This window comes from Anopheles funestus, chromosome 3RL (genome assembly GCF_943734845.2).
Source record: "Anopheles funestus chromosome 3RL, idAnoFuneDA-416_04, whole genome shotgun sequence".
NCBI lineage: Eukaryota > Metazoa > Arthropoda > Insecta > Diptera > Culicidae > Anopheles > Anopheles funestus.
The window spans coordinates 71701496-71727133 of NC_064599.1; the positions used below are offsets into that span (position 1 = coordinate 71701496).

General features: G+C 40.6%; 1 protein-coding gene across 5 annotated transcripts in view; it reads left to right on the forward strand.

Annotated features, from left to right (window-relative positions):
- LOC125769360 (beta-1-syntrophin) overlaps positions 1-25638 on the forward strand; it is a 125106-nt gene that overhangs the window by 93797 nt on the left and 5671 nt on the right. For all 5 annotated transcript variants that reach the window (XM_049438050.1, XM_049438054.1, XM_049438052.1 and 2 more), the window contains 5 exons: positions 12912-13129; positions 14439-14521; positions 22231-22348; positions 22561-22734; positions 25407-25586. In XM_049438050.1, the coding sequence (XP_049294007.1) occupies positions 12912-13129; positions 14439-14521; positions 22231-22348; positions 22561-22734; positions 25407-25586 (773 nt within the window). The remainder of the gene's footprint in view (positions 1-12911; positions 13130-14438; positions 14522-22230; positions 22349-22560; positions 22735-25406; positions 25587-25638) is intronic.

Here is a 25638-nt window from a genome sequence, read left to right on the forward strand (position 1 = left end):
ACGGACGGTAGCCAGATTACTTTTTTTTCTAACACATCCACATAAATAATAAGTAAAAAATAGTAAATTATCAACTAAATTGAATTAAAAATTAAATAAAACATAAATAAATAACAAAAACTTTAACTCTAGGGCACACACTACACAGCTTAAACATCTGGTTTTGTTTATAAAACTAATTTATACTCATTGTATTTGAAAATGAACCAAAATGAACATAAACGAGTAACGATCGTTTCGAAAACGAATGTAAGCAAGCATAACTCCAATACTCTATTTAAAACATTTTCTAGTTCAACAAAAAAAAGTGGAAACAAATGCACTAGTATCTATGGCTGAAGTTTACCGCTGATCCTCTTCAATCTACATTCGGACCAACATTCGGTTCCGGTTTACATTTACGCTTGTTGAATGTACCATTATAAATATTTATTGCTACTTACGCCATTCCAGTGCAGGCGGGTTCTGTGGTCAAAACAAGTAAAGTCCATCTCGCAACCGACACAGCTTTTGCTAGATTCAGATGCACGTCTAGTTTCAATAATACTACAAAACGATAGTAAAAATATCACCAAGCGCAAAACTATCCCTTTCCTGTTCCGTACCGATGCAGATGCTTTTCGTATGGCCAGCAGGCACCTCTGTTCGTGATCCTTCCCCTCTTGCTTTAAACCATCGTGCAACAAGCTTGACATTAGGGGGAAAAAACACGATGGCTTTAGCAGTAGCTTTATCGTAATAGAGTGTCCTTTCGTCCGGACGTTCTCCTCAGCCATCCACAGCAAAACAACCTTTAGGGCAAGCAAGCCGGTTTTTATTACGAAAACACACCGAGAAGCATTCAATATGATGACGACTGGCGTGGACCAAACCGTCTGCCAAGATATGCTGTATTTCATTTCTTCATAAATATTGCACGGTTGTGAAGTTTTGTCAGCTAATTGAGAACTGTCCAAAGAGCCGAAGATAGGAAGATGGTACAGTTCTACCGTTGAATGTGGGTAACAGCTGCTCAGTTCATCACAAATGTCACCGCTGGCACACATCCCGAGAATGGTTCGAACTGGTAGCAGAGCAGGCTGTATGCAATCACTTCTGCACCAACTGCAGTCATTATGCAGCTATGCAGCAGCGTCACTTTATGCTCAACCCCTCTCCCCTCTTTCCCCCACCACCTCCCACCTTCATAACCCCCCAATACAAGGAAGATCGGAAATGAAGCTGCAGCGCTGCTGGCATTGCTGGGAGTCTGATAGTTTGCTTGATATCTTAAGGATTATGTATGGGATTTTATTTTTGTGCACATTTGTGTTCTCTTCTGCTGCATGGCATTCGGGTTTTTTGCCCCCCCCCTCAAACTATCGTTCTTCTCTTTCACACAAATTCACACACGTACACACACACGCCTACGCAAAGAACTGATACAGGGAAGTCGTTTCATTTTCGATGTTTTGCTTGTTATGTTTCTTAATGACACACTTCTTCTCGCTGGTAAAGTTAAAGGCAGTTCGGTCTCAATCTTGCTAAAAAAAACCCTCTTCCCCATGATAAGCAGTTTCCGGTGACGTTTTCTGATTGCTTTGCCATCAATTGCACATACGAATTTCGTGGCCACGTACTGGAGGTGGTGTCGTTGGCAAAAATCTTCCAAATCGCTCGGAAAAGTTTGACCAAGACGCTGGAAGCTTGTTTTATGGTCCAGTAAAAGGCATCAGCATTGTCAGCAGATCAGATCCATCGGTGGAACCGTATTTTTGCATCGATCTGAAGCTGGTAATTTTCTGCACTGTTACACAAAAAACCTCCCTCGAACAGCTATTGGACGGTTTTTGCTGACCAAGTGGTGGAATCTTACTTTTCAAACTAACCATTTGGTTTTTGGGCCATGGTACGGTCTGTAATCCAACCTTCCAAGAAGAGAGTTACGAAGTTTTCTTCTTGGTGAAACCATGTCGTTGCTCTTAACTTTTTTTTGCAATTCACAATGAGAAAGTTTCGTTCGTTTTGCATCTTGTTTATTTGCCCCCCAAAAAGATGGTTTCGGTTAGTAGATATTTGCATACAAATCACATACCCCATGTACGACGGGGTTATTTTTTGGTAGATGCGTCTGCTGATGTTGATACATCTCGTACAGAGACTATTTATGTTTTCGCCCAAAAAAACTGAAAAGAACAAAACATTCATATCAAAGTCTTTCGGTTAAGCTTTTGATGAAGATGGAGTTTTTTTCGGTACGTTTCGATGCAGAATTTCCAATTGCTTCACTGTTTAACAACGAATTTTCTTATACTATCAAAGCCACAGCACGCTACCATCACGTACCATTACAGCGCTTGGTGCTTTGCTTAACGAGAAATTGGCGATTGAACCCGATCAAAACCCGACTGAGCTGTGCTTCGCATCAGCAAATCGCTCATTTGCATTCTACAGCTTTTCCCCGCACGTGACTGGCTGGGGAAGAAGCTAGGGTAGACGAATTGGAATGATAACATTGAAACTGAAACATATGCCAAGCGGTGTTGACTCATCCTTCCTGCATTTCCCGCATTTCCAGCAACGACTAACAAGCAATAGTGCCTTGTATGCACAACTCGATCCGGCTCAATACCTTCCGTAATTTATTTCAATTCGGTTTTAGCTAAATATTCTCTACCAACAACAATTCGGTATTTATTTTGCGATACGTCTTTCAGCTCCGGATCAAGCGGCATTAGTGTCCGTTCGGTATTCCTCACGTAAGAACGATTGATGTGTGTGTGTGGATCGTTGTGCTCGTTCGGTCATGGGACGTGCAAGAAATTATTTCCCACAAAAAGCAGCTTGACGATCTTGTTGACATACCAACTTTTTTATTTACCCAAACACACACACACAGAAACTCATCAAGAACCTTGCCTAGATGAAAGTGCATCGGATCGAGTGTGCATACAACTGATATCACACAGCTCGAATGGAACTTGTACAACTTGGATTTTACTATGCTTTTTCGCTCAAACGATTCTACACTGCTCTAGAGATGGAGAAGGATGTTTTAAATTTGTCAACCATAAGCTTGAAAATGGTAAATGGGAATATTCAATACCAATCACACACGAACACATCGAAACGAACTGACATGAATCCAACGATAATCGACAACCCGTTTGACCGAAGAAAGTCGGCAAAGTGAAATCGGTTTTGTGGAACGTTTCCTTTTGCACTCGCCTATATACCTTCTGGCTGCCAGCTAAACCAACAGCACTTGAAAGCTTAATGATTACACCTATCTCTCAGCCTTTCGGTGTTGACATGTGGCCCTGGGTGGACCATTTATTTTCCGGTTCCTTGCTACAAGTTACAGGGGGAGCTGCCGAAGTGTCGACGAAATCCGTTCGACGATCCCTCCGAGCAATCGATCGATTGAAAGATAAAACAAAACCGATAAATACATCGTATAGTTGCTCTTCGTCCTCGTTTGCTATTTTCCACCAATAGCCTCCTCCCCCCCCACCCGATGGTTACGATGATTTGGTTGCAATAGTTTCTGGCCCCTTTGGGGAAAGGTATCGATAAACCTTGCAAACTATACGGCTGGGATGGAATGGAAAATGGAAAATAAACTGTGCATCAAATTGAAATCATGCCTCTAACCGTCCTTTGGGGTCGGACGTAGGAATTGGATGTTTGATTTATGTAACAATTTCTAGACATTGAATTTCTTTGCTTTAATGGTGAGAATTGTAGTAAAGTTAATACTAGAATAGTAAAGTTATGTTGCTTTTGGATATAAAAAGAATAAATAAATACATTAAATTTGTAGATATTTAAAATGTATTAACCTTGACCTTGACCAAGACCTATCAAAGAGCTGTCAAAAGCAAGAGAAAGAAAAATAAACCTTTTGTTAAATAATACGGAAATTGTTTGTTCTTTGCGAATAAGGCAAAAAAAATTGGAAAAACCCTTGCAAAACATTGCATTACTTTGTAAATGAGTCATGTTTCTGTAAAAAAAAACACCTACTTATTGTTGGTTATAGATATATAAATATAAACATTTAAAAAAAGCTTTATTATTCCCACGGTAAACTTTCGTGCAGTTTATCTGTCTGTAAATTTGATATGAAGCTTCACGTGCTAGCGAAAGTATAAAAAGTAAGTATCGCTAATAAAATGCGACTCCCGGTGAGTCATGCAGCCAGCCACAATGTGCTACACTAGGCCACCCGGGGGGGTTGGGTTTAACCCGGCTCGCAAATGTCAGCATCCATTGCATAGTTCCATCGTTCTGCTTCCAAACGCTCAACGCCGGATAAAGCCTTCAAAACAAACAACATCTTACAAGAAACAGCCCGACAAGTATGAAGAAACCTTGCCACAACCTACAACTTCAAGGGTTGCAAAAGATTCTCCATCGTGCTGAGCCTTTCAAACAAAATAAAATTCACAACGACACTACCGCGTTGAAAGGCGGTGCTTTTTTTTTCGCTCCCGCACCTTGTGCAAATGGAAAGTTTTACTAGCAAAAGAGAAGGCAAAAGAAAAATCCTCCCCTCCCCATTCTTTCACAAAAACCTCGTGGGAGTCGTCCCGGGGAGAAGCATGGAAACGAATAAAGCAAATAATAAAATCTTGAATAAATCACTACTTTACATAGCTCTTGCTTTACACAACACAGTAGTATGCCACTTTTTGTCCCTTCATGCACCGTGGTGAATTCCGTGCCCAGGTCAGACGAGTTGCTTCATTCTTAAGTCAGTGCAGAGTGTGCAAAACTTTGTTGTCTTTGACCGCTTGCTGGTTGCAGTGGGAATATGACAAACAATGTGCCATGTACTGGGTGGAAAGATTTTCTTTTCCTTTTTTGTGACTTGCATAGTTTGCTAGTACTTGCAAGAAAAATGCGAAAAATGCAAATCGAATCCTTTAAGTAAGCAATGTGAAATATACCTACATACTAAATTGTCTCGCCTTACCTTTGCTAAACGTGAAACCGAGAGCCAGCCGATGGTGTTAAATTGTTTGCTGATCGAAATCATAACTACAATTCTACCAGCGTTTATAGCTGGTCTTCATAATTCCGATCCCCACAGACGATATTTTAACGTACAGTTCACGTTGGTAAAGTGTTTCTCATATGTGTGCTGAACTACCATGCGTCTCCATCGTATTCGTGGCACGGAGCACCAGGCGCCTCCATCGTATTCGCGGCATGGAACACCAGGCGCCTCCATCGTATTCGATTGTACAAAGTACCATGCGTCTCCATGTGTTCGATTTATTTACGGGCTTTCACGTACCTGTATCCATTTTTATCACTTACACACACACTCCTTGCATTCGTTCTCACACACTATAAAGCTGTCAAATAAGCTTTAAAGTACATTTTGATAGTTTCAATTTTCGCAGCAATCCCGCTTTGTACCATACAACTGTGTTCATCTACCAACTCGTAGGAAAACATAAAATGTTTTGCAATGGCCAGTGCATTTCAGCATCATGTGTGTTTGGCTTGCAAGATCAATTCTGCGACGATCCACAATGTACATTGTACAAACCAACTATCAAACGAGAGATACTAAGGTTTGACTCTAAGCTAACTTTTTCCCACAAGAATTCGTGGCTTGAAATTGAGTTCTATTATTTGAAATCAATGAAAGTGACAGAGTAAGCACGGCTCATGTAACTATTTAATTAAAAAAACTCAATCGGTCTGTAAAATAAATACGAGATCGAGCAACGCGACGATACGAGAACGCTACATGGCTAAAGATGAAAACAAAAGAATATATTCTGAAAGGTCTGAAAGGACTGATTCCTCTATAACAACGAACCTTATTGATTGTAAGGAAACCTCTTTGTATTTTATTATTATGCAGTTGCTTTGCTCCTTCTCTAGACAAGAGAAGAAAAGCAAATAAACCTGTCTGAGTTGTATTTTATTTCATTCCTACATGAACTGTTTGAATTTTCCAGGGACATGTTTGCATGGCTTTTTCATTGCTGCTAAACGGAAGAAAAAGTTTGTACAAAACTTTGCAGACGAAAAAGTTTTTTCCAACTTTCAAGTGGCCATTATCGATGGAAGTCTCGATTTTTCCGTTTTTTCTTTGCTTTTGAAAAATGAAATTATTTCAGTAGATTTTATAACTATTTTTACACTTTATCAGTATTGTAACAAAAATCAATCATATTCCATTATTGTATACGTTATCAAAAACATGAGTTAATTTATATTTACACCATGCATAAGCGAAACAGTTCGTTCCATTCGGCGTGTTATGCATCGAATCAATATAACACTTACAAATTCGTCCCGATTCGCTAACAATTGCCATTAGGGTTTGCCGTAAATCGTGCTTTTACACACCTGTAGCAAAGCTCCCCGGGCACACATTTGTCATAATCAGACACAAAATAAAAAGAAAACAAACAATGGAAAAAACCCACGCAAAATTCCCAACCCCAGTCGAGCGTTAAAACCGCAACCCTTAAAGTAAGTTGTTAGCATCGTGTACGACTATGAACGAAGAAAAAAATATGCAAGAAACATTCCCATTGCCCGCCAAAGGGGAAAATTGGCCCGGAAATACGCCACAAACGCAATCGGAAGAAAATCGACTCGAAATCTCGGTAAATGGATTGGCCCGGGAATTTGAGACAGTGGAGGCTTTTTTCACCCCCTATCCCTCCCTCTCGCTCACCTTTCTCTTCCTCGCATAACCCTTGTTCATCTTCCCAACGGTTCTTTTCTCCCCGCTTTCTGCTGGGGGTTTTGATACTGTGCAAGAAGATGGGTCGTTTTTCTTCATTTCTACCCGATTCCACCCATCCGATTTTAAAGCTGTAAGGGATGAAAAATTTACCCCTAACGCTTCGCGTTACCCGGTGTACGATATGAACGGATGGTATTTTTTTTTCTTTTTGTCTCAGAAAGCCAAGCGGTATGCGGAGGGAAAAGCTATCACGGTGCGTTTTTCTGACACGGGAACGGTAAAAAATATGATGATAGAAATGAGATGGGGTAATTTCCGGTTTCATGTTTTATTTTTCCATACTATAGTCGTCCCACAAACTTCGGACCCGGTTTTTCAATCTCGGTGAAGTGGCTTACATTTCCCTTTAGTCTTAGCAGCAAACCGTTATGGGGTGAGGCATATTTTTCGCTCCCAACGGGAAGGGGTGAAAACGTATTTCTAAATATTGAGAGAGAGAGAAAAAACCCTAAATACCTACAATAACTCTAGCGGTTGTTAAGCAAGCAATGTAAAGATTTGTAAAAATGCTGCCATTTTTTATATTACTACCTTTTGTCTAAACTCCAAAGCAAGACATCGCAAAAGAAAATTCAACCTGGCGAATGGTGCGGTGAATTAAAATGTATGAGAACCGATGGTAAAACCGGGGCAATTCCGCCGGTTGCTAAAAGGATGCAAAGAGGAAACTTCAACACCTTTAAGAATTTCATCCGGTTCGACCGGCTCATTCCGATCGACTTTCTTCTTTCATAGGCACTTGGCGTCGAGTTCACACAGGTCCTGTCTGCCCACTTTCAGCCAATGGTAAGAATTTATCCTTGAACGAAAGAGCTTCATTTACGATTGTTATTCGCACCCATCCACTTACCAAAGGATGGAAAGCGTTTGATTCGCTCACGTTGGCGTTGAATGAAGGAAGAGCAAAAATTATATTCACCATGATCGTGTGCTAAGTACAATCTCATACCACAAACATAATGTATAATAATATCATGGTATCGTTGCACTACAGGTTAAACTGAACTGACGGCAAGTAGAGTGAAAACCACTGTTAAGGAAATCTGAATTTTAGTTTTTTTTCGAAATTTCGAATTAATTCGAAATTTGTGAATGGAAGAAAAAACCAAAACGAAGACTTTGAAGCTAGTGTTTTGCTTAATGAATCTTCTGGAAATAGTCATTCATATGAATCTGCAATGAGGAGTCATTCATATGAATCTGCAGTGAAGAGTCATTCAATTCATGAATCGACTCCAAAAAGATTCATGAATCCTCGAAGATTCATGCCAGAAAAGGCCGGTGACCTTAGTGGTCGTTAAAAGCCAACAAGAGAGAGAGAGAGACAGAGAGAGAGAGAATCTGAATCAGATTCCTCCAACACTATTTAAAACTTTTTTTTAAATGAAAAAAAACTTTAAGGTATATAAAAATTGATTTCATGCACGTACGAATTTCTTCATCTGGAATTTATTGGCCACCCATGCATGAAACAACTTTTTTCTCCCACCCAAAACAGCGTACAGTCTATCAATAGTTTTTCCATCAAACAGTAAACTTGAATTGAGCAGTGAATCCTTGTGATATGCCTTTTTGATACCAACCTTCACAACCGTATCGACTTACACTCACACTGTGAAGCGGATAAGCTAGTTCGCTACTGCAACGAAACTTTTGCCAAATCCCACTTCAATCGGGCATACTTTTCTTATATTCATCCCACCTCAAAAAAATACGAAATCGAAACTCCTCAACATTATGTTTCACTTTCTGGACTTGGGAGAATAGTTGAAAAATCATCCCCACTCACAATGCTGGAAACAAAACATACGTTAAAAAGAGCAATGGTTTATCTGTGTTACGAATGTTCTCTCCATGTATATGAGGCCATATAAGTTCCAGTCTGCGGGGAATACACAGAGACAGAAGTGGAAAAGTTTTGAGAAGTGGTCGAAATAAAACCGAACAATAGTTCTGCATTGCATTTCAAAGAAAATACAACCACCCTGCGGCTCAGCGAGTTAAGCACGGAGATCATATCGGAAAGTTTGACCGTAAACTGCAAAACCAACGTTCCCCGAGACAACATACGGGGTGCGGTATTTCAAACGATGACCGTAAACCATCGTTTTGGTCATCGATTACAGCTGCTTGGCCGAGAAAGAGTTGGAGAGCCCAAAAAGAAACGAAAAAGAAATTGGAAAATCTCTAAACAATCATCCACAACTCTATACTCTCGAGTTGTGGAAAGTAACGATGCTCCACACACACACAGACACGGATATGATATCTCGATTATTGGTGCTGTCCTGTGTAAATTTATGCTTTCCATCGTTTCCACATATGCGCAGGATGAAAGTTTCGCTATAAAACCCCATACTTTAAGCACGAATTGCACGTCAAATATTACGCCCTGCCCCATGGCACGGTAAAACATTCAACATTATGAACCATTTGCGTCAACACCGCCGAGCGATAAGACGCGTTTTGCAAGATGTTGTCTCAAGGGGGAATACGAAAAGCTCGCAAGCTTTTCATCGAAACCTGGAAAGCATATACACTTTTATTTTCAAAATAAAAAAAAACAAACAAATACAAAAAGGTATAAAAAACAACAACAAAACCAAATGTTAAAAAAACATCCCTTTTCATGAAAAACACACACACCAAACCCCACCATAGCTCTCCTTCTCCCAGCTGCCAATCAAAGAGGTGTCCCGAAACGGGCGCATAAATAACAACAATGTTAAGATTTTATCTGGAGGGGGCCTCTTTTATTCGTGCCGATATCACACGAAACACCAACAAATGGTGAAAAGTGGCAACAGAATGTGTTTCTGTTCGTGACCGTTCGTGACGCCTAAAATCGTGGTTAAATTTATTGCAAATCGAATTTCCCTTCCAAAAGCAACACGGTTGACGGTTTCTTTGGGGGGAAGGGTGGCGGCGGGAAATGGAATGGGACGGAGGGAAATGTTTCCTCGCCGTACGAAAGGATTTTGCGTGTGCGAAGGGCAACAAATTTTCTTATCTTAAACGGTCGTCTAGGCACTCCCGCTTGCTGCGCAACGGGACGATTTATTGTTCAAAAAGGGAGAGAGAGCAACTCTTTACATTGATGTTGCGTTTTGAGACTGGGAGAGGAAAATGGGAATGAGTGTTTGCCCTGTGGGGTTTTGATAATTTTTGGGAACAGGCACACAAAGCTCTATTGAACGAGGTTAGTGGAACAGTGAAACAAGCATGACAATTGGCATTTAGAAGGATTTGAGATTAAGATTGAGGGTAGGTTTAGCAGAAATTATTGTCTGGTTTGATGTTTGTTGTAAGGAATCATTCAACTGTTACAGTTGGGCAATAATTGGGATTTGTTGACTCCTCATTCAACTCTCGTAACAAAACGTAACGTTGGAACGATAAAAGTCTATTAAATACGTAATAGTTTGGCTGAACTCCCTCCTCCATCATAAACTATTTTAAAAAGAGTTTTAATAACGTTTAGTAAACACTTAACAAACCATGAAATTGTAACAGAAACTGGATGCGATATGGATACTATCGTGTGAATTTTAATAGTCTCCCCAAACTGCTTTTAACGCTTGTAGGTAGATGCTATCACGCACTTGTTGACAGACTGGTTTTCGCGTTTGTTGTGGTACTTGTCGACGCACTGACCGCACTTGTTGATTAACTAGTTAACACACTAATGTAAATTTTTGACATACTTACGCATCCCCCGCACGCAGAGTTACGGGTAAATATAATAAAGAGAAGCATTAATGGCAGACCGTGACCTCTTCAAGTATCACAAAAGAAGAAGACGGGCTTGCTGATGACAGACACACTTGTAAAACGCAAAGACCACTAATGCACAAACGTACTAACACACTGACGCACCCACGGAACTTACTGTACATATTTGACGTGTGACTGCTATTTTAGTGGGAGTTGATCCCATGACCATCTGTGTAGAAGCCGGGCTCAGTTCCACAGGGCCATGCGATAGCTTCAACAGGGAGATGTTAGTTCTGCAACATAAGCTACAAAAAATTAAATAGCCTACACATATATTGGACTGTTTAGACATTAGACAAAATATTAAAAATAGCTAAATAAAATGTCTATCCACTTATATTTTGATTTCTTGGCTTACAAGTTCGTAAGCCAAGCTAGCAACGGATAACCCTTCAAACTCATGAATCCCAAGGTTGAAAATTATATAGTTTCAAGAGTTGATTTTAATTATAAAATTAACTAATTACTTGACAGCACTAGCTACCGGATGTGATAAAAAATGTCAGGAACGAATGATGTGCTAAATAAAACTATTACAGCAGATGAAAACACAGTAGCAAACTGAAAGCCAATCATATAGGACTCTGATCAAACGACATTTATATAAAAAAAATCTCTATACATCACCATGATTGATAAATTCCGATGGATGAATGATGTGAAATATTTCATGAAAATATGCACATTCAAGAGTAGGTAAAAACGAGTAAAGTAAAAACGCTATAAAAAAAATTCTTAATTATCTATATAATTGAGCCTTCTTCGAAGCGCTGTGAAAAATTCAAATCAGTCGGTTTACAAGTGTTTGAGCAATTCTGAAAATCGGTACCGATGTGCAACACGCAACAACAAAAAAATATGCACGTTAACGCATTCAGATGAATTTGATATTTGTCCTGCAATTTCGGTTTTGGATGGTTGAGTGTTATGAACATTCTTTTACCAGATACCAGACAATTGGAGCTGCGAGGAAACGCTTAATATAAATTTAGATTTTTTGAAACAAATTAATGATTGGTAGTATATTAAGCTTAAATGTACAAACATAAATTATACCCTGTTCTTATTTACAACATACTTTTGTAATCTCCAACATTAAAGGGTATTTTATTGTTTCATCTTAAAATTATTATCCTTACACTTACACCACTATTTGCATTTATGTCAGCATCACAACATGTCATCGTGCCACAGTTTCACACATGTGAATGCAATTTCGCTCCTGACATTAGCACCACCGGGGACCTGAAGCTATACCGGCGTGAATCGTTTTTGTTCTTCTGTTGCTTTGTTTTCTTCCCTCGAATAAGGTTAATTACATTCCACTGAGGCGTTCCCATCCTAATGCTGCATGCTAATATAATGTGCATTCACCTCGACGCTTCGGGGCAACAGTAAGCTTGAAAGATCGAAATGGTTCATTTAACCGGACGGTCACCTTGAATTGTGATTACCTTGTTTGCCTTACGTGTAAACGTGTGCATGTGTGTGTGTGTGTGTGGGGACGGTGTTTGTGTGTGTGTGTGTGAATGGGAAAGGAAACGGGTTTGAAATTCCGTTCCGGAGAAATTTACCATGAGATCAGGCGCGGCCCAGGAGATGGTAATTTCATTATCCTTCCTCTAATTAGTGCGCGTTTCATTTTACTTTCATGACAATTTAATTTGATCTTGCACCATAATGAAGTCAAACTGACACCTTCTCCCAAGAGTAGGATGAAGGGTGGGTGGGCGTGGTGGTGGGGTGTTGAAGTGGAAAATATCCGTCGGTCCGATGAGAGCGAATTATTTTTCCCTACCGAACACGGTAAATGCGAGCCTTTGCTTGCGCGTTATCAACTGTAACACAAATTTCCTTCGCTCTGTAAGCACTTGGCACTTGGGAAACAGCAATTAATTAATTCATTTTTTTTTTCAAGTCTCCGACAGCGCTTTTTGCAAAACACATTCACTATGTAATAACAGTTTCCGTGCTATTTCAAGCTCTGAAAAATCTCGTTTCGATTATCTCATTTCTAGGCCAGTTGGTTCTTTGAGCAATAATTAAATCACTCATAATTTTTTTTTCTTTCGCTCTAGTTGGCCTTCGAAAAGGCTTTCGAACGAGATTCTTCCATTGTCATATAACCTCTTGACTTATGCAATTTTTACCACGAAGAAAGAAATGTCCGCTGAAGTGTTCCTTGCGTCTATAATCTTCTAACAAAATTAATTCTCTTCACATCACTTCACCACACGGTGTTGTTTCAAACTCCAGTTTCTTCCCGGTCTGACGGGGAAAAAACGGGAGTGGCGCTGATTGGCCCCATTTTGCTTTTATTATTTCTGCACACTTACGCTTATTCTGTTTCTCCATTTTTTTTTTCTTCTTCCTGTTACAGAGAACCGGTGCATAGAGCTCCACTCACCGGATGGCATCCATTCGTGCATCTTGCGAGCGATGGATCCCCAGGAAGCGACCACATGGTTTAACGCGCTGCACTCCGCCATCGGCAAGAGCACTCAGAAGGCACTGCTGGATGCAAACCGGGCACTAGTATCGATCATCGGCGAGCTGAAGCACATCGGTTGGTTGAGTCGGCGGAGCGGTGGCGAACCGGTAAGTACCTCGACCGAACACCGCACTATGCGCCTGGTGGGTAGGCAATCTGGTGCTGCTTCTCTGCAGCTCCGGCTATTGCAATTCGGTGATTGGTTCGAGCTGTCGAAGATGTTTTGCCTGCCTCGCACGGTTCCGGGCGGATTGTTTGTTTCGCACACTCATCGAGAAGGCTTATTCCATGCTGGTCGACGTGAAGTGTTGCTTCACGGGGTGGGAACGTTTCCTGCACCTTACCGGAACCGGAACTCGTATATAAAGCAAAAGCGAAAAACAAAGCCGAACGGACAAAAAACACCCAAATACCCTCGTCTGGTGCAACGAAGAACATGTTTGGGGGCATGGACAGCGGTTGGCATGACAGCTGGCTGGAAAGTTTAATTATGCTGCTCTGTTTTAATTGGACACCCGTTGCACGGTGTGAAAAGTGCAACTTTCGTTTGGTGTTTTTATTTCATTTGTCTATTTTAGTTTGTTGTGTTTGTTCTATCCATTGGGCCGGCCCAGGCGAACGTTCCCTAATTAAATGGTTGATACTTTTGCTATGGCTGGAACAATGCCTAATTGTGCAAGCAATATTTGACCATTTTTTCATTATTTGAAGAAGCAGTTCATTTATCACTGTATGTCATCAAATTTACAAAAAAAAAAAAAAACGGTTAAAGCAAGTCGATAAAACCACAAAAAAGGAAGGTCCAATTTGTGGGAGTGGGATTGACTGTTTCAATCCTTCAAATCCTTACCTTAGCTTAGCAGTGCTGCATTCCAAATCGAAACTGTCGTTCATTATCGGCTCCATTGACTGTGATGTTCGCTGCAATCAGCTCGGAATGTGCACCATTTGCACTTCGACTTCGATTACGGGACGGAGTTCAAGTTTATTCAACGGAAAATCTAACTCACCCTTTACACACCAGCCCCCATCACACATAAAGCGTAGTATAAAAGAAAATGCTTGCCAAAACATAACACCAAAAAAAAAACAAAAATGAACACACAGTACCATCAACCACAATTGTGTACACCAATCAACAAACCAAGGGTTTTTGTTGCAAGAAGATGCTATAAAACCCTGAGGATGGATGCCAGAGGGGATACGATGTCAGGAGACGTTCGGAGGCCGGAGTTGCGGGTGTGGAAACTCATCAACTTTTATCTCTGGCCTTTATTCGACCATCGTTTCGAGCGAAGTTTTCATTCCATTCGTTGTGTTTCTTCTGCTTAGATGTTCGTTTTTCTACCATTTTTATACGATGTATTTTTCTCTTTCTCTCTCTCTCTTCCTGCGGCACTCGCTTTACCTCCACAGAATGGACGCTCTAGCTCGGAGAGCTCCGACGAACTGGACAAATGGCAATCGATTTTCGTTGCAGTAACCGATCGAGAGCTGCGGTAAGTAAAGACCATCAAGCCATCACCTACTAAAAGGAGGATGGTTACCCACTACTGCCAGAACGGTTTGTCTTCGGGATTTTATGTTTGTCTATGTTGGCCTCCCCCGTCCGGTTTTCTTTAACACACTTTTCCACTCTGTTGCAACAAACCACGTCCCATTCGTCGTAGAATAGAAAGTAAATTGAAACTGGAATAAGGAACAACAACAAAAATAGAAGCTCTCAATGTCTTTTCAAAGGGGAAACGAAAGTTTACCACTTGCTACGGGATTCTTGGATTTTCTACAATTCTTTCCTTCATAATGGTCTTATTACCACGAAACCGTAGGGGAACAAATAAAACATACCCCAAAACGTAAACCAGTAAGGCGAAACTCGAACGGGTGTCTTCTTTTGGCCTTGTTTTCTATCCATTTCCCAGTACGATACCACCGAAAGGCGGAAATATATCTTCCATATGGCAAAGACATTCAGCAAAAAAAAACTTTCACATCCTGCTACCACCCATGGAGATAATGTCCAGATGATTGTTTTTAGCTGTTTCTGCTTTCTTGTTACACTTTCCTTATGTGACATATTTAATCTTTAAGAATGGAATGGCACCAGTCGTAAGCGGGTGCCAGATTTGTCAGCATTTATGTGAACAGTTTTGTCTCCAGAAGTGAGTTAGATTTGTTTGATGGGATGTGTGAGCATTCGTTCCTTTACCAATGAATAAAATTTCAAGCTTTTGTGGAATTCAAAATTCTTGAATATTTGGATGAGTTTTTGGAGATTCATTGATCTTTAAACATTCAAGGTTCTTTATTTCTTAACCTTCAAAAACTAATCAATTGTGCAGAGTTCTTGAATTTTTAGAACTTCAATGAACTCCAACGATATTTCAAGATTCACGAATGTTTGGATTTTCGTTTTGTTTTTGATACAAAAATCTTTAGGTCCTTTGGAATTTTCAGTGATAGGGATTCACCAATTGTGTACAATTCTTTACCTGGCTATGTCGTTGCGACGTGCTCAACCATGAGCAGGCCAAGAAAGAAAGAAGAAGGCTACTACTCTTGAATGTTAAGAAATTCGGAATTTTCATGATAAGTATTCACCAATTATGTTAAATTGTTGAATCTAGAGTTCTAGAGTTCCAAAGACCTTTAAAGATTTAGATATTTAAACTTATTCAAAAGCCATTAATCTTTAGGAACTTCGGAGTTTTCATGATAGAATTCTTGTATGTCTAGACATTTTTAGACCTCCGAAGATCTTAAAAAATTCAGGAATATTATCTAGGAGATATATTCTAAAATATAGAAATCTTCAGCAACTTTTTGAATCTTCATTATAGTGAATCAAGATCATTAAGATTAAAAAATCTAAGAGTTACCCAATACTAATTGTTGAATTATTTGCAGTTTCTGTACTTCTACCGCTGCTTGCATACGAAACCTCACTGCACTAACCAACATTTACCATCACTGTCAGTTAATGTTATGATAAGTAGTGGAAAGACTTTGCCCAACTTTCCAACCCTTTCCTTTAAGAAATGTTGGTCCAAAATCACGTCCCCATACGTACGAACGAGTAAAACTTTGACCGAATACACGTCGGTCGGAGCGGTTTTAGACATTGAACCGATCCGTGACCTCCACCAACGGTGACGGACGGAACGACGCACGCTTTTAGCCCGAACTTCATCCCATAACGTTTGTTTGGTGTGGTAGCTCCATTAAGAAGCTGGTTTCCTGGCTTCCATCTTAGCAGGTTTGGACGAAACCAAACGATCAGCAAAACGTTTCTTCGCATGAAATCCGTTCGTCAGTCGTACGGCACCACCAAAAGTCGCTCCAAAAGTCGATGATTCTTCGGACGCAGAACTTTGTCTTTTCCCTCGCTCAACAGTGAGGGCAAACTTTGTACGATTCGATGGTACGCGGGACGAGCGTCTGAATGTGTCTGAAGCACAACCGAAAAGTCACGAACACCGAAACGCCCGCGTACAAACATGAAATCGGGCACAGAAACTTCCGTACACACAAAACAACACATGTCTTGGCTCGTTTAGGTTCCCTGCACACCACAACTAGCGAAAGCCGAACAAGTTGAAGTTCCGCTTCAGCTTACGGTGCCCATCGAGCCGCGGCTCACGCCCAACTAGCCGTCGGCTAGGAGGTGTGTTTTCACCCAAACCAGTTCGGCCACGGTATTTTCCCCCCAAACCGCATTGATATACGCCCGACGCGCAAAGACAAACTCACGGTTTTCTGTGCCGCTCACGTACCAACTTTTATCTAGCGCTTATCACGCTTTTCATTTCTTCGCAAGCCCAACCACTCGGTTGAATATTTGCCGGCGAAAAACCGGGAAACAACTCTGTGTGCGATAAATTACGCATAAAATGCTGCGGTTAATAAATGTTGGCACGAGGCACGAACATCACGGCAAAATCAACCGGATTGGCTTACTGGGGCGGGGGGGAAGTTTGTTTGTAACATTTGTAATTTTACAAATACCATTTTCCACGATTCGGTTCCTTCCGCTTACATCTTCTGCTCTAAACTTTGATGCAATGATTTCCCGCTGAGCGGTTTGTTTGGAAGTAGTGCTACGCGAAAACACATTGGTTGCCTCCTTTTCCCACACTTCCAGAGCAGAGGGAAAAGGGGATGAAAATTTACATCCTATCCTAGCGATATGAGTAAACCCGGTACGAAACCCAAACCAGTTGTTGAGCAACAGCGAAATTGCTATCTTTCGAATGCTAAAGTCGAGAATGGATTTGTGCCTAAGTAAATCCAATTACTCATTCCCAGTTCGCAGTGAGGGGTTTTGATGGTGGTTGTATTATGTTCTGCGATCCTTACCGTATCATAGACACACAAAATGTGTTTACAAAAATATTTCAACAAAATGGAGTTTTCAAATAATACTTCATTTCTTTCATAAGGTATTGTATGACGCAAATACATTTTTTTCTAGGACGTCTTTCTAATACCGCCTAAATGTATGCAATGTGTAGAACAAATTGTCACATTTTACGGTAAATGTATTTTCAGTGTTTAAATTTCCACTATACTTCTTGTTCTTGACCACTGTTTTCTTTGTACCATTGTTAACGGTTCTTAGCGCTATCCATTCGTACTTCAAACCTTTCAGTTCGGACCATCCTTCTAAATTAGACGCTCATTTATTTGCTACCATCTCGATAAACCAAACCGAATGGTGTGTGGTTTGTGAAGGATGAATTCGTAATTGTCCACAGTGACCACTGGCATGTGATGCAGATGCCTTGCAGTTTGTACATTCGCAGCTCGTATCTTCATTCCACATAGACGTACACACATCCACAAAATCTCGATCTCGGTCATCACGGAAACGGAAGGTTAGTCTGTCAGCTTGATTAAGGAACCTCGGGATCAACCATGTCTAAACTAATATCAATTCGTGGACGTATAGTTGGGACACCACGACGCCACCCGGTCGAGGTGGAAAACGGGACCCGAGCTGTAGTCGTAAAAGATAATGGAGGCTTCATCGTACGCGAAGACGAGGCTGAAATTGAATGCTTGCCTTGAACTCGAACCGAACCGAAGGAATGATTAATTTGATTTTCCTGCTTTTCTTCCGAGTGACTGCCTTACCTGCTTGATGGTTCGGAGGGGCGCATGAGCATCTTGGCGATTGGAAAGAGGATAGGGGAAGAATGGAATGAGCCGAAACATTCCGAGTTGCATCGTTCATTGGGGGTTATGCTTCGAGTTGAATGGATTTCTAATTGACAAACGTAATGGAACTCGTTTGATGCTAGAACAACCAAGAATGTCACGATCCTTCGTATTTCGGTAGATGCCAAATGGTTTTGGAATCGTGCGGTGTATTGGTATTGGTAAAGTACAATCTAATATTTGATAATTAATGTACAATGATTATCCGGGACATGACCGACATGGGGTATGCAGCGTAGGAATGTTTAGTGAAATATTTGCATGGATAGGAAAACAAAGAAAATTTGGGCTAAAGCTAAACATTTCTGAATTCTTGTGCTACTTTCCTTTCTGATTAATACGAACCTTCCTGTACCGTTTGTGCAAGCAGTAATTAGGAACAAAACTATACCTTCATTTAGTAAGTATGGTTACGACTTTAAACGGCTGTGTACATGAGTCAACACCTTTACTTTCTCCTTCTGTTTCTCCACCAGAAATGGGACAAATTGTAAACTCCATCCACTCGATATCGGTAAATTTCTTAGCACACGAAAACCACCTCCAATCAAGACACATTTGCGTGTCTGTGGAATCACGGTGTACCGCGTACCTTCACCAAACAGCATTGACAAATTTTGACAGTTTTGCGAAACGGTGCGATAAATTGCCATCCGAAAGGTTTCCATTGCGGATTTATCCCCAAAAACCCCCCCACCCCCCGAACCGAACTCTTTCGGGTTTTCTGCAAAACCCGGGAAATGGATAATGTTGGAGGAATAGGATTTCCAGCCGTCTTCGATCCTTTAAGGGATGATGCCGGTCGGTTGCTGGGACAAATAAATCCCACACTCACGAACACCTTTTTGGGGCACGGATCGCGATAATGAAGGTTTCCCGGGGGGCCTCGCGGAAAGAAGCAGGTGTGTACGAATGAATAATCAAATATGTAAATATGCTACCGCCACCATCGACATCTTACGAAAAGTTCCACCCATTTGGATGGAAAACACTTAAGACTAAGGAACGAAGGAAAAATCAATCCCGTTCGGTAAAAGCCTTATAATGTGAATGTAGCAGGTTAATTGAAGGTGAAATAATCCAAAACTCCGGTTCCAGCTGGGTTCATCATTGATTCTAATGAATGATTAAGAATCCGATCGAATTATTGATACAAGTTTCTATCCCAATTTTCGATCGATTTAAAAGCAAAACGGTGTTTCATTGTGTTTGCTAAAAATATGCCATTTCTTTATGTATTTTTAACAAAAACAAAGACTATTTATGATAAAGACCAGAGTCGGAATAATAAAATAAATTAAATGTAGTTAAAGCAACTGAACAGTGGTTAGTAAACGCCTCGCACATCGTTCGTGGTCAACAATCGTTAAATGCAAATTCGCATCCATCGCACCATCTTCAATCATAAATCGCAGCCTGACGATTTATAGTTATACCTATAAAACCAAAAAAAATTTATCATTTTGTCTAGTTGTTCACCGCCCTTCAGATTGCATTCATTGCATTTTGGAACGGCAGCAAACACTGCAAGACGAATTGCACCATTTTGTGTGCCGAAGCGAAGCCGTCTGTAAGAGCTTAATTATCGTTGAAGAAAAGCGAAACGAAAAAAAAAAGAGCTCCATTCAAGGACCATTCATCTCAGGAATGGGTTGGGTTGTTGGTGCTATGTCCTAAGATAAGAAATGTAGAGAAGGAACATTTTTCAAGCATCTTCTAGTGAAAAAAGAACGAAAAAAAAAACAAAGATAAAGCAACAGCAGTGGCCCTTGCCGAATGCTTCCTTAATTACTGTCAACACAAGTATTTTGTTTTGTTTAAGTTTCGGATGACTTCTTTTATTTTGTGTCAACCTTTTTTTTTTGTTTTCCGTTCTCCTGTGGTGCTTCTTGATGTCTTGCTGTTGAACAGTTAAATTGCACTGCCGCTACATCGTGTGGACATTTGTACATTTTCGAGGTAGCTGTTTTACTTTCTCACTCCACTTTTGAAGCCGTTTACCGTCACTAATGTTTCGTTCTACATGGCAATGTGCTACTTACACACTTGGCAGGGAAAGTGTAACGAGAATGCAATTCGAAGTAAAGCACTTTACGGTTTGAAGAAAAAAACCTTTCCTCCCTTGAGGGTCGAAAATAAAGTTGGGACATTTGCTGGGCAAATGTTTGACCGTTTCATGCACTCTTCTACGGCACACGACGGTGATGATGACCATTGCGCTGACTTTCATGTTCACCCCCTGTTCTGTTTACCTTGCAAGTCAGCAACAAAAAAGGGCATCCTGTTTCTTTTTTGTTTGTTTTCTGTTTGCTGCTTCATTTGGTACATTTTTATCTCAGTTTTTTTATCAAGTATGGAAAGGCGAAAAACCAGCTGCATCAAACATAACGAACCCCATAACCACCCAAGGACACAACCTGCAGCCGGAAGCAGCACGCTGAGGAAAATTCCGTACCTTTTTGAAAAGCGAATTCTAACATCAAACTGGTTGTTGCTGCATTTAAGGTTGTTCGTGTTTTTGCTCATACCGCACATTGGAACATATAGTGGTCATAAAGTAGATGAAAGTTAATTAGAGAATAGAAATAATTTATTTATTTATTTTTATTTATTTGATCTAAGTCATACGACAAATATTGTCTACATATCGTATCAAAATCTTACCTTATGTCGTGAAGTGTGATGGGTCAAGTAGCTCTTTTAAAAAGAGCGGAGCGAAGCAGCTCTTTCTTCGTTATTTGCACAGAGCTCAACATGATTTTTGGAGCGCAATTCACTCAGTGGAGAGCTACCTGATTTTAAGTGCGCTCAGTTTGGGTGAAGGAAGTGACAAGGGTAGCTCTTTTGCTCACGACTCTACACTAGACGTCATCGAGCTATTCAAGCAATTTTTTTAATAATCTTTTCTTACAATCTTTTTCACGAAAGAAAATTTATTTTGAACAATAATATGTTTAAAGAAAATGAGTGATAAAAAATCACTTTTTTCAACTATGTGAATCGAGCTCTCATTTTTTTTACAGTACGATTTTTTTTAGTAGTATTGTTTTTAAATTTTTATTAAACAAACCGTATTCAATAAATAAAAATATTCTATTACTAAGATATGTTTAACATCGCATAACTGCACCACCTAGAAGAAGTTTCCCATAACAGGTTCTAAGATATTTTCCCAAAAAATAAAATGTCCGCTTGTTTGTTCTACGTTGTTCCACCGTGCATTGCCTTCATCGTCTTCCTTTGCCCTTTTTTGGGGTTTTTAATACTACGTTTTCTTCGAATTTTTCTCAGTATATGGTACGAAATCGGTTTGAGGGTGGAATCTAATCTTGAAATAATTTCTTCCCTTGAAATAATCCCTCCCCCTTACGAAGCCACTTGCTTGCATTTTCTCGAGGGCAAATTGAAATATTGCGAGTACTAAGCTCATTACGAAGCTAAAGCGAAGGCTAGTGGGAAATTTGCTTCCTCATTTTCTGTTTCGGGTTTCCCATTTTTTTTTGGCTCAAACGATCTTTCCACTTCTGTCGCTTCTTGCTTATCAAAATGCTGTCCTTTTGTTTGGTTAGACATTGTGTCCAGTTCGGGGAGGGACCGGAGGGTGGTGTTTTGTTTCCATTGTTCTCTGGACTTTGTCTCGCACATTTTGCGCTGGCGTATCCGTCTCATCCCGTCCGGTTCCTTTTACCCATTGCTGGTTTATTTTTTTTTTTTCGTTTGTTTTTAATTTCACGTTGAACACTCTTGCGAACGCATACAAACTTGCAGGACGGTTTTGTGTTGTTACAATTTCTATGTCTTGTTTTGTTTGTTCATTTTTTTCCTCCCCTCGCTGAGTGTGTGTTTGTGTGTGTGTTCCGTTTTTATTATTCGCCATTTTACACACGCGCGTTTTAAAACCTTTGCTCCAATTGCTGATGTTTCGTTTGTTTTGCTCATTGTTCGTTTCACTGTACCATTTTGCTTGTTTTCGCTCTCATTCTCTTGGCAGCCTGTACGAAAGCGCACCCTGGTCGGTGGAAGCATGGAGCAGACCGTTCGAAAGCTGTCCCCTGGTGGCCACTCGGTTAGCCGGTGCCGGCAACACATCAACCGTCGGTTCCAACTCGGTAAGTACATCCGCGCATACAAACACACATGGTACACTTTATCCCGTGGTGAAAAGCATTCCTGCTTTTACTCTAACTCGTGTTTGCTGCTATTTTTTTTTTTTTTTGTTCCTTTCCTCATTTGTCCCCGTGCTGTATTGTTTGTTCCTTTTCTGTTTGCTCATTTATATCGTTTCATTTGTTTTTGTCCGTATTTTTTCCTTCTCCTTTAGAGCACACATTCGAGCGTATTCTGCATCCGGTGCGGTACGACACGGGGTGTCGTTAGCCATTGGTTACGGTCCGAGACGAACCGGGATATGGCGGCGTGGGCCCGCGTTTTGGTGCAAGGCTGCCATAATGCCATCATCTGTCAGCGAGAATTTTCCTTCCGTTGCCTATTTCAGGTGAGTTAACAAAATTGGAATAAATGCTTTAAAATTTAAATGTAAATGAATGCTTAAAAATACAAATATCACAAAAAATAGCATACTTTTAGGCGTTCATTAGTGGGGTAAAACATAATCATTCCCAATCGTTGCAGAGTTGAATTTGAATGTGAATTTATCTTTGAATGTTTTTCATCATCTTTTTACTAACTTATGTTTATACCCTTCAATTTAATTCTAATGGTTTAAAAATGGCTGTAAGAATAAAAATACATTTTTTATAAATATAGAATACTTTTAGGCGCCAATTGTAATTTTAAACTATTTCTGTATTTTTTAAATAACTCAAAAGGCTTGTGGTGATCTAATATAATTCTTAATTGAAAATCAAAAACAAAAAACAAGAAAAAAGTTCTAAATTCGAAATTCGTAGAATCGATGGAAGGTGGCATTGATTTTTTTACACACAACTCTCATTAGTTCATATTCACCATAACGTGTTTTTGTTCTATTAACATCTATCAATGATCTTATTTGAAGTGTTATTCATGGGTAAAGGATTTTTTTTCGGGATTCGTGGCGCGTCTATGGTAGCCTAGAACAGATCCTAGGAATTCCTACGCCGTTTTTTCTAAGGAATCATTACAGCTAGTGGCAGATGTTGTCGTCCAACTCTCTGAAAAATTTCAACAACAAGTCCTATAATTTCCTTTGAGTGGCTAACAATATTCTCACAGTGATTATTGAATTTCACCCCATTTGAAAAACTGAGTAATATCAGATGAGGAACGACTTCTTGAACGAAACTTGAACAATAACTTGTCAGAAGACAGAACAAGTCTAATTCAGCACTGTTACATTTATTTTCCGTATAATTACCTATTCACATGCTATCTGTGATTTGAATTATTAAGAGTTACTACTAATCAGCCAGGATTTAAACCTACAAATTTATAAAATGCCTCTCTCTTATTTAACTAGCTCTCGAATAAAGTTAGTAATCTTGAGCGCTTTAAACACATCTAACTTTACTTCAGTCCATTGCAAAAAAAAACAAAAATTGATCCGATTTGTATCATTTCGATTCGGCCGCTTCCATTTGTTCTCATTTCAACCACGATTGCTACTAAATCGGTAAACGAATATTCAATACTCCCGCCCCCCCGATGTAGCTAATCGTTACATAAAGCGTGATCGATTTTGCTTTAATTCGCCACACTCGATCCACCACTCACGGTAAGCAAAGCGCGTGGCACGCTTCCAAGCTTTATCTACCGACGGTTTAATTAAAAAAGGCTCGCCTTCACGCAAAGCTGGGCCTTGTGTCGATAACTACACAACAGTAACTACACCTTAATCCCCAAAATGATGCTCCACAATAGCGAATGCGGCAATGGGGACGAGGTGGGTCGGGTGGGTTTTGTGAGTTTAAGTGTGAAAGAGAAACCTGCACGATGCGTACAATCGAACCTGCTGCGGTGGTTACGCGGCATTTGTTGGCACAACTGACCGTGTTGCTTGCTCTCGCGCTGCTTTATTGACACGAGCCACATTTAGATCCTGCCAATGTTTTTCGGTACCACGGGCTAACCACACGGCCGCACCGGAATACCGAATGGCAGCCACCATTTGGGATAGTGGAAAGGCATCGACATTCTATGTTGTTTTTCCCCCTTCTCTCTATCTCTCTCTCTCTCTCTCTCTTTTTCAACCTGCCACAGTGCAATCTACTCCTGGCTACTAGCTAATCGGCCATTTCCGTTCTGCTCGGTTTGACGCTCCCTTTTCCGCTCTTTAACACCCCTTTGCTGAAGCGCAACCTATCTTTTTTTTCGCCCCACCCGAACATCTAGGGAGCTGCAAAGCAGCGTTGGAGTGGCGCTTGGAGTGTTGCAATTTCCGCCAAGCGGGATTAAAATCCCGGAATCGAATTTCGCTTTAGCACGGTACCGCTTCGGTTATTAATTGGCAAACAGGGATTGGTGAGTCGTGCGGGATGGCTTCGAATTGGCTTCCCGTTCCTTCCTTGCTAACCTTTTGCTTACCGCCCACCAGTTTAACGCTACCACAAAATTTGTTCGTTCGCGTATCCCTTAAGTAGCTTCCAAGCGTTCCACGGACGCTTGGTTTTTTGTATAGTACCTCCCGTGAGTTTAAAAGGAAAATGCGTTTTAATCTCACACTCTTTACTACGCCGGTATCGTGAGCACCCTTTTCCAGCGAATGGTCCAATGGAGGGAGGGGCGATAACTACTTTTGGAGCAATTTCTGGATGATGCAGATTCCACGCGGAACCACGTGTACGTGTGCGAAGGATGCAGTCAATTTACTGGAACGGTCCATTCTGAGCGGGTTCTGTCGGCGACTAAAGCGATTACACACCAGGGGGGTGACAAAATACGACAGCTAATCGAATCAATAATTGGAATTCGCTTTTGCACGTTGGTTTTAAGTTGAGACCACCGAAGGATTACCACGCTGTCCGGTGTTCGTTGTTCGATGTGAAGACTCAACTTCATAGAAGTAGTTACTAATCCATTATCGTACACGTTACCTACCTGTAAATAGCTGTAATATAAAATCAATATTCATGTCATGTTTGAAACTTTTTGTCTAGAATCAAAACAAACCGATAGAATTTGAAAACAATCTTTTGCTTAACGGTTTCACTTCTTCTCTATTGCACACAGGGACGTCCTTGTCAATTAATCGTACACCTGGATCGTGGATTTACGCTGCTAGATAGTGGGCTCGGTCCCACATCGAAAGCACTCTGGACGTTCCCGTTCGACAAGCTGAAAGGTTCGGCCGACGATGGTAATAAGCTGCTGTACCTCGACTTTTCCGGTACGGAGGATGGTGCTGAATTGGTAAGTCATCGTCCGGATTCGTTTTGCTCTCGGATTACTTCGGCTAGTTGAG